This window comes from Oncorhynchus keta, unplaced genomic scaffold (assembly GCF_023373465.1).
Source record: "Oncorhynchus keta strain PuntledgeMale-10-30-2019 unplaced genomic scaffold, Oket_V2 Un_scaffold_3208_pilon_pilon, whole genome shotgun sequence".
Classification (NCBI taxonomy): Eukaryota; Metazoa; Chordata; class Actinopteri; order Salmoniformes; family Salmonidae; genus Oncorhynchus; species Oncorhynchus keta.
Genome location: NW_026290915.1, coordinates 772,942 through 783,224, shown reverse-complemented (window position 1 = coordinate 783,224; position 10,283 = coordinate 772,942). Strand labels below are relative to the sequence as shown.

General features: G+C 41.0%; 1 protein-coding gene across 3 annotated transcripts in view; it reads right to left on the bottom strand.

The window, feature by feature from the left end:
• LOC118372575 (solute carrier family 25 member 44-like) overlaps positions 1-5,881 on the bottom strand; it is a 140,864-nt gene extending 134,983 nt beyond the window's left edge. Inside the window, exons 1-5 of one of the 3 annotated variants that reach the window (XM_052515854.1) lie at positions 5,714-5,881; positions 4,268-4,939; positions 3,875-4,002; positions 3,358-3,545; positions 1,276-1,713 (exon numbers count right to left, since the gene is read on the bottom strand). In XM_052515854.1, coding sequence (XP_052371814.1) covers positions 1,683-1,713; positions 3,358-3,545; positions 3,875-4,002; positions 4,268-4,898 — 978 coding nt within the window. In that variant the 5' untranslated portion in view covers positions 4,899-4,939; positions 5,714-5,881 and the 3' untranslated portion in view covers positions 1,276-1,682. Of the gene's footprint in view, positions 1-1,275; positions 1,714-3,357; positions 3,546-3,874; positions 4,003-4,267; positions 4,940-5,617 lie in introns of those variants that run through there. The other 2 variants (XM_052515852.1, XM_052515855.1) reach the window with 2 other exon arrangements.
• Positions 5,882-10,283: the final 4,402 nt, after the last annotated feature.

Below are 10,283 nucleotides of genomic sequence, written 5' to 3'. Positions count from 1 at the left end.
TTTCAAAGCCCTGGGGCTTTTTCTATGGACTCCTAAAGGACTAGCTTAAAGACCCCCTCTATCGTTCTCTTAATGGTCATTTGTCATGCTTAACCTTAGTTATGTCAGAATAACCAAGGTGAGTCTGCCATCCAATTGTGATATTTTAATGACCCAAGTTAGTGAAACAAAACTGCCACACAAAACCATCAAAGAAACCTGGGTCCTATTCATTAGTGCAAGTCTAGTCTCTCCCCATTTCTCTCCCTTTTCTTCCGTTTGGTTTCCAGTGACTCTCCATTATGTTGGAGCCATGTGATGTGACCATAGCAGACGTTTGAAACGAGCCACTCAGTTATCACTGTGTAGACAACAGAACACACTATGTTAAACAGCAAGCCTGTGTGCTGCCTGGATTCCTTTTTACATTTTTTAAATTGTTTTTCGGGTCAAGTTTGATATTAAAATTCCAGGCAGTAGTCTATATATTTTGAATGTGCTTACTTATTGTCTTCTTTGAAGTCAAATTACAGTCCCTACTCACCCCAGGGGAGCATGGATTTACAAAACAAGCCTCTAAAGAGGGTAGCCTTGTTGCCCATAACAAGTGCCCTTTCCAATACATGACAGAGTATTTGAGACAGAAATACTAATGTACATAAATGAACCTAGAAGGCAAGTAAGATGTAAGCCACACTGAAGAAAAATATAAACGCAACATGTAAAGTGTTGGTCCCATTTCATATGCCCAAAAAGCTTATTTCTTTAAAATGTTGTGCACACATTTCTTTACATCCCTGTTAGTGAGCATTTTTGCTTTGCCAAGATAATCCATCCACCTGACAGGTGTGCCATATCATGAAGCTGATTAAACAGCACGATCATTACACAGGTGCACCTTGTGCTGGTGAAAATAAAAGGCCACTATAAAATGTGCCATTTTGTCACACAACAAAATGCCACAGATGTCTCAAGTTGAGGGAGTGTGTACTTGGCATGCTGACAGCAATGTCTACCAGAGCTGTTGCCAGAGACTTTAATGTTAATTTCTCTACCAAAAACATTCAACATCGTTTTAGAGAATTTGGCAGTACGCCCAATTGGCCTCACAACCGCTGACCACGTGTATGGCGTCATGTCGGTGAGCAGTTTGCTGATGTCAACGTTATGAACAGAGTGCCCCATGGTGGTGATGAGGTTATGGTATGGGCAGGCATAAGGTACGGACAACGAACACAATTGCATTTGATCAATGGCAATTTGAATACACAGATATACCATGACGAGATCCTGAGGCACATTGTGAGACCCATTTATTTTAAGGTATCTGTGACCAACAGATGCATATCTGTATTTCCAGTCACGTCACTCAGTAAAATCTTTGAAATTGTTGCGTTTATATTTTTCTTCAGTATCGTTTGAACCTTTGCTATTGTCCAGAGAAATATCAAAATAAAATAAAAATTCTTCAATAAATAACTTCAGAACATTTTCTTTTAAGACAATAATATATTGACAAATTCAAAGAAATGTACATTGTGCAACCACTCGTTTGAGCTGGAAGTGATTAAGTTAATAGATAGATTGCACTCAGAGGTTTACTGCCACAATACACAAAGGGACATGCCTCATCGTGTTCTCTGCCCGGAGTCCTCATCTCACATGGCTTCCTTTAAAGAGCACTTCTCTGGTGGTCCAGCACACTAACAACAAATCCCTCCCAAAGTACCAGCCCTGAAACCAGCAGAAAATCATTTACTGAACATTTTAAACTACAACAGTTAGCATTTCACAATTGGCCAACAACCTTGATTGTTCAGTACAACATTAGTTGAATATTGCTAATATTGCCACAGCAGCAATGGTAAATACCAGGGTCGAACTATTGAATATTGGAGTTGAGGTGAAGACAATTGGAAACAATGTGCTTTAACAGTATCATATACAGGATCACATCACATATTTCTTTAATTCACAATAAGATGGCTGCCCTAAACACCCCAAAGTTATATGTACTACTTCTAATATAATAATTCTATCATTTACCAGCTACTTTATTTTGTGCTGGGAGTAACCTTGTCCGAACCAGGCTCAATTGCTAGAGAGCTGGCTGGGTGGACGAGGTTCGGTTGGGAGGACTAAAGGGGAGGGTCTTTGCAAGTGAAAAGTCAAAGAAGAAGAGGAACATGTGCCCTAATTGGTTGTTTTGTCCTGTGTGTTTGAGCTGAACTTGTGTATGCAATTTGCTGTTGCTACCTCCTAGAACTAAACCTGATAAAGGCTACAGAGGGCAGCTATAAACAGATTGAAGAGCATCTATCCTATTACTAAGACAGTAGAAATACATTAGAAGTGATGGATCAGTCCAGTGTTCATACCGAAGGAACCAACTAGTGCTGAGCGATTACTTTTTGAGGTCGGTTAGGTTTGATTATTTAAAAAATGTATGTTCTTTAATTGGATTTTTTTTACATTAAATGCACTGTGCATTATGTGGTTTGAATACTGTAACACAGAATGAAACAATTAAAAGTCCCATGACAGTAGTGACTGCCCATTACCGCGTATCACTTATTAAGCATCATTTATTCACGACTTTAATTCAATATTTCATTTGTTTTAAGCCTATTTGATGTCTTTATTTCATTCCAAGTCATGTCATCTTTACAGAGTTGCTGCCCATGCTGTCTGACAAAATCACTATTTGAGAAGTTCTTCAAAGTGAACACGGCATGTTTTTATGGAAACTACAACTCCATTGCACAGTTCGGGCTTGATCTGATTTATCACTAGAAAAACTGTGTATAGCGCTCAGACAAAAAAACAACTAAATGGAATTCAAATAATTCAACAGACATTGGTCAATTAGTTCCTTAAAAAAAAAGAAAAATAACCAACATTTCGGTTAATCGCTCAGCACCGGTCACAAATTACACATTGTAATGACATCAAATCTCAAACTACTGTTCCTTCATTCACTTACAATTTAAGATAAAAATCCTCACTAAAGGCAGCAGTAATTTAAAAGGCAAACAAAATGATAAGGACAAGGAAGCCATTATGGAATAGAAGCAGGCAGAGCTTGTTGGCCCAGTTCCATTTCAGTCCCTGGGCCAATATTGTGCTCTATTGCTATCACCTATGTAGCGGTGTGGTCAGGGGAGCTCTAGGGGCCAAATTGGAATCAGGGCCACAACAACCATTTCTAATCCCAAATCCATCTGTGTCCCTTACCCACTATGATTGTATAGACAATGTGGTGAAAATTCAAGTGAGAAATTTATAGCCATTTCCATATTGGTAAAACCTATCCCCTAACCTGGGCATAGAGGGTTTGGGCTAGGGGTCGATTTGGAATTGGGTGCTAATGTCCTCTACCAGTGTCTGGAGTCGACCAGCTCCGGTCTCAGGCTCACTCTCTTGAGGGTTTCGTAGCCCACGACCATAACGATGGCGGTGGGAATGGAGGATATGATGCGTGCAGACAGCCCTTTGGTCATCCCCCAGAATCCCTCCTCTGCCAGCAGGTGCCTGAAAGTCTCGATGACGGAGGTCCTGCCTTCAACCTGCCACCCACACAAGGCTGTTGTTACAAAGGTATTTATTCATGTACATTTTTTTGTGTAAAATTTGATTTGCTATGCCAGGATTTAGACCCGGGGTAGGAAACTCTGGTCGTAGAGTGGAACAGAATTATAATAATAATAATATATAGAATTATAATAATGTGCCTGTGGCACTCCAGGACCAGGGTTGCCTATCCCTGATTAGACTCTGTGCCACTAACATCTGTTAGAGAAAACAGTGGCCCCAATGATGGCCACATGTAGCTATCCAAACAGACCCTTTACCCCATTACATTCCACTAGTGCTTTTAGCTGAAGTTGCACTCTACCTGCACTCTAGCTCTGACCACATCCATGGGGTTGGTGACAGTGGAAGCAGTCGCAGCAGCTAGTGGTCCGGCCATGGCTTGGAGTAGTAGATGAGGGCAGTCACTGGGCGCCATTTTGGATAGCTGTTCTGTGAAATGTTGTGGAAGATTTGTGCTTTGAAATGCTACTTATAGACAATGTATGTTGACTATAGGGACTATAAAGATATAAGACATTATTCATCTCCGACCCTTCTTGAAGAAAATACTAATAATAACATTAAGGGACGGTTTCCCGGATTAAGCCTACCCCAGGACTCAAAGCTCAATGAAGCGCTTTGTCCAGGACCAGGCTTAACCTGTGTCCGGGAACTCCATCCTTGGATAAATACCCTTGTAAACACTCCTTTTTACCTGCGTAAAAGTGATAAAAAGGCCACCAGACCGCGCTATTTGGGATGTATGTTAGAAGGGAGGCCACATATCCCCTGTAGAAGCCTCGGAAACCGTCGGCCGCAAAGATCTGAGCAATCATGTTCCTGGTTTGGCCAAATGCCATTTTTGTCTTCCCGTCAGCCTCCGTTTTGACCTTGACCCGGAAGCGAGTCAGGTGCTTCCCTTGGCCCTGCATCATCAGCTGCTGGGAAATCACGTCTATGGGGACAGTGATGGTTTGTGCGACCAGGGACGCCGCGCCACCTGCCACCAGAGACTTGACGGTATTGTCCTTGGAATAGTTGGAGACGTATTTCCTCACCAGCTCGTAGGTGGTGATGTAAGCCTGGCCCGATATGAGAGTGAAGGTGTTGACCATGAAGCCGCGGTAGAGGCCCCGCACGCCCTCGGCCCGCAGGATCTTGCAGAAGGCATCGAAGGTCCCGTTGTAGAGCGACTTACCCTTCTGCACTTGCAGCCTGGTGCGGATGAGGGTGGCCGGGTAGACGGTGGCCCGGATGGTCATGGTCATGAATACCCCGAAGGAGTAGAACTTCCTCTTGTCCAGGTCCTCCCATTCAATGATCTGGATGTTCCTGTTCTGTTGCATCCTGCCTTTCTGGAGAGCCCCCTCATCAGACTAGCCTCTACCTGGGGAAATACAGACCACACAACACTGTCAACGGTTTCCTCCACGAGGTAGCACAACATTTGAAGTATTGAATGCATCCACTTTGAATGAATTAAAGATGGCAGTAGGTCTGAAGGTTGTACCAGTATCGTGAAAATTATTCACAAACTACTACATCAGAAAACAAGGCCTGTGTTGTGTGGTGTGTCACTCATTATCTCCCAAGTCTCCTTGGGAAATGAGCGATGTCTAAACTGACTGGGTTTGTGTTATAGGAAGGATCAAAGGTCATACACACACTGTACTGCTTCGTAGCAGTCATGACTATGTTATTAAAAGCCTGACAAGGTAAAAACAGATCGCACATTGATGGGGAGCTTCAATGTGCTCTCTAGCTGAAGTAGTTATCCGCTAACATTACAAGCTACTGCTAGTTGCAGGTCACAGGACACAATGTTCCCTAAACCAAAGAGCCCATTGTCAATCGCGCAATCCGGAAATAACACTGAAATAGTAGCTAACTAACAATGCATAGGTTGAATACTTGTGCATGTGTAAACAGTAGGTCAGACTGTATGTAACCACAAATTGGCTAGCTAGCTGGCTAATAATAATGCATCCAGTCACTAGCTATCGTTAGCTAGCCAGCTATGCGTTGGTTGATTTCCTTGCTAGCAAGCAGGCTAACGTTAACTTACCTCGTTGGACAAATGTATATCAAAATATTATGTACATAGTCGGAATAGCAATTTCATATCAGTAGGTGAGGAAAGCGATACCGAATTTAGAGCTACCTGTCCGGGTTATGATTTGATGTTATGTTGGAGAACTAAACCAGAGAGGAAGAGGCAACGCCAGAGGGTTAACTGGGAAAATATTTGTGGTTTCCAGCAGGTGGCGTTTTTTCGTTTTGCTCAGCAAGCGAGGGGGTTTTGTAATAATTGAACTTTTCTCCTCTACTGTACTGCGCTACCACAGAGACACCACCTTGACGATAGATGGCGCTGTACCGTATTTTCTCGACCGGTTCTTTGCCAATAAGATATAGTGTTTTCTGAACTCCAATGCCCCGTGTGTCAGACCTCCGTTCAGCCAACAGGAATAAGTAAAACCTAACAAGAATCAGGCCGTAACCTCGGCGCTTTTCCTTCAAAATCAGTCCCGCAATGAAAAGTAATACAAATGGTCGAAATTCGTAAAATTTTATGAGGAAATTTCAGTTTAAAAATATGAAAAATGTAATAAAGTGAATCGCCTTCACAGGACAAATAAATGTTTATAATTTACATTATTGTTAACAGCATTTACAAAAAATAATGATTATTAGATAGTTATCATGGGTCAGGTCTTAACGTAATACAAATAACAAAATATGATTTATTCTACTATTAATAATAATAGCAATAATAATATATTTCGTATAATTACAATAATCAACTTTACAAAACACGTTTAAATCCCATTGTTAATTAGTCCATTTGTATTGCATAATATTCAGTAAGTTTTTCATATTGAACATACTGCACAGTAGTACACAATTTCATGTGCTTTGTGTCGCAGTAAAAGGGGGTCCATTCTACTCAGGAAGACTTTTCGTTTCCAAATCCACAGATTGTGCCGCGTTCAAAACAACTCGGAAATCAATTCAATTCAAGGGGCTTCTTTGGCATATGTTAACTTTCCAAAGCAAGTTAAGTAGATAATATATAAAAGTGAAATCTCCGACTTCCGTGGATTCAAAATAAATGGGACTTGATTTGACCTCGTATTTTTCAGAGTTCCCCATTGTTTTGAACGCGGCATTACACGAGATAAGCGTCGCTGCTAATCATCCCTTAAAGTGGCCAATCAGTTTGAATCCAATCGTTTTTTCACACTGACAATACATATTGCACCGTACACAATTATCTGTGCGTTGTGTCGCAGTAGTAAAAAGGAGGTCCATTCTACTCACCTTTAATTTCCAAATCAACACAGTTTACCTTTAAGATGAGGGAAAACTTATTTTTTTAATGAGCATGGCCTTATTTCTATTACATCATATTGGATGACTGTCATTCATATTCCATTCACCCAGCTCAATGTAACATCGAAAGGTTTAGGTTACTACATGATACTCAAATATTCCCTATACCCATCGTGAGGTTGCTTCAACCTAGCCTACAAATTAAAGCGTAGGCGCACTGGTCGAGATAAATTAGAGTAATCAAGGTGACAGACAGACAATAACGCCTTGCACACTCTTGCCTCTGTAACGGTGCAGTTACATTGTTAAATTCCTGCATAAAATGGGTATTATATGCCACCTCCTGGTAGAGTAGTGTGTTTACATTGTATAATACACTGAGTGATAAAGGTATGGGATTCTGTGTAATCCACAGCAGATTTATGGAGAATTGCTGTGGGTGAGTTGGAAATGGAATGTTTCCGGGATATAAATGTATAAAGTTTACATTACATCATAAAACCCACATGGAAAACTGAGATTCGGCAAATAACACATAAAGAGTGGCTTATTTGACGTCAAACCAACAACAGTAGTTACTAATAACATACATTGCTAATGTACGATTGCTAACTACTCACAACATTTTATGCACTTCAGTGCTAGCTATGCTTTCAGTACTAGATGCATTCTCTGATCCTTTGATTGGGTGGACAACATGTCAGTTCATGCTGCGAGAGATCTGATAGGTTGGTACATCGTTCAGAAGTTGTCATAATTACTGTGTAAATCTATGGAAGGGGGTGAGAACCAGAGGGTCTTTTACACAGTTATAAGGAATTCTTATTATTATTTCACTTTACAAGGTCCCTGTTACACCTAAAGATTTTTCAATTGTTTTAGATGCCATTCCTTCAGGTGTTGCTCTGTTATTCAGGAACATGTCAAGACCCTCAGAGCCTACCTTCTATTGACCCTGTTGTCTCATCAGTAGGAAAGATTTGTTTCTCTTTTGGTCCATTCAACAATAGATCGATACGAACCATGTTTCAGCAGGATGTTGTATACCTTATGTCATGCCTTATTGGAATGGATTTATTAATAATATCTGTTGGAAAAAAGTGTGGATGTTGCCACACACATACCTACTTGTTAACAAAATTAAAGAAGTTTCCTTTTAAATTATTCATAAATATTATCCTGCCAACCACTATATGAAGAAGTTTAAGGAAAACATCAACTCAAATTGCTCCTTTTGTAATGACCACCCAGAAACAGTGTTGCATCTTTTTTTGGCATTGTATTCATGTAAGAAAACTGTGGCAAGACATCAGTAGATTTATAATTGAACACATTTATGAAGATTTTACACTATTGTGGAGAGATGTACTGCTTGGATTCTTTACATATGATAGAAATAAGCTGAAACATTTTTATGTAATTAATTTCATTATTCTTTTGGCCAAATTTCATATACACAAATGTAAATTTACAAAAAAAAAAAAAAAAAATCTTACCCTACAAAAAGAAATTGAACTGTATTTTAGACAGTTAAATACTCTACTAACAAAAAAGCTGTTGGAATTGCAAGTGTATAGATGTCCCTTAAGGTCCTTGTGTAATTGTAATGTGATATTGTACCCCCTAGCTCGATTGTCCATTGTATATCATCTATATATACTTGTGTTCCCTCCTGTACTTTCTGTACTGATTTGTTGTTAATAAAATAAAATAAAATGTAAAAAGGGGGTGAGAACCATGAGCCTCCAAGGTTTTGTATTGAAGTCAGAGGAGGACAGAAGCTAGCTGTCCTCTGGCTACACCATGGTGCTACCTTGCAGAGTGCTGCTGAGGCTACTGTAGACCTTCATTGCAAAACAGTGTGTTTTCATAGATTATTTGGTGACGTGAATATATTTAGTATAGTTCTTTCTAAAAAAAAGATAAATGCAATGTTTCACAATTTTTATTTTGTTGAAATTCATTGAGGATGGTCCTTCCCTTCCTCCTCTGAATAGCTAGACTCTCTGGGGTGTCAAACATACGGCCCGCGGGCCGGAACCGGCCCCCAAGGAGGTTCGATCAGGCCCGCAGGATAATTTGAAAGTGGAAAAAATGCATAAAAGACATGGAATTAATATTTTTAATTCGCTGCAATTCATGGATTATCCGCTAAGGGGCGCACTCTTTCCATCAGAGTAGAAGACAAGCCGCATCACTGAGACAGACTGAAAACAGCAGACGGTATCAATGCGCCATCTGCTGCTTTCCGCTACACCCTCATTAGCCAAAATGTCGTTATCCAAACGGAGAAAAGTAGATAACGGCTTGCAAGGACAACTGAGAAGAGATAAGATTAACGAATTGCTGGCGGGTCTGAGGAAACAGCAGTCAACTTTCATCCAGAGCCAGAAGTCAGTGAAGCAGCGGTAAAAGCCAGCTACCTAATTGCTAGCGAAATAGCATTAGCATCGAAGCCGTATTCCGACGGTGACTTTGTTAAACGATGCATGATGAAGGCGGCTGAACTTGTATGTCCCGAGAAGCGACAAGCTTTTGCCAATATTAGCCTGACGAGGAATACTATAGCAGAGAGGATTTCGGAACTATCGGCAGATTTAGACAGTCAATTGAAACAGAGAGTCAAGTCATTTATTGCATTTTCCGTGGCAATTGACGAGAGCACTGACATCACAGACGTGGCCCAACTGGCCATATTTATTCGAGGAGTTGATGAGACATTGACTGTTACTGAAGAGTTTCTTGAGTTGGTGCCAATGATGGACACCACAACAGCCGAGGACATTTTCGGCTCTGTCGTTGCTGCATTGGACAGAGTTGGAGTGGACTGGTCCCGCGCTGTCAGCCTGGCTACAGACGGCGCGCCATCCATGGTCGGAAAGAAAGCAGGTGTCGCGACAAAGTTCAAAGACAAAGTACAAGCCCTTAATGGAGGAGATCGTTTCTGGACATTTCACTGTATTTTGCACCAGGAGGCATTGTGTTGCAAGTCGCTGAATATGGACCACGTCATGGAGGTGGTTGTTCGCACTGTAAATTTCATCCGGTCCAGAGGTCTGAACCATCGTCAGTTTGACAAACTTCTCAGCGACAGCAACATTACCCACAGCCTGCCATACCACACTGAAGTGAGATGGTTAAGCCGAGGCGCTGTGCTGAGGCATTTCTTTGATCTACGAGAGGAAATCGGACAGTTCATGGAGAAAAAAGGAAAACCGGTGTTGGAATTACAATCTCAGGAATGGCTACGGGACCTTGCATTCTTGGTTGATATTACTGAACACTTGAACAATCTGAACAAAATGTTGCAAGGCCGCAAAAAAGTTGTCACACAGTTTTCTGACAACATACATGCATTTAAGTTGAAGCTGACTTTGTGGGAGATGCAACTGGCAAAT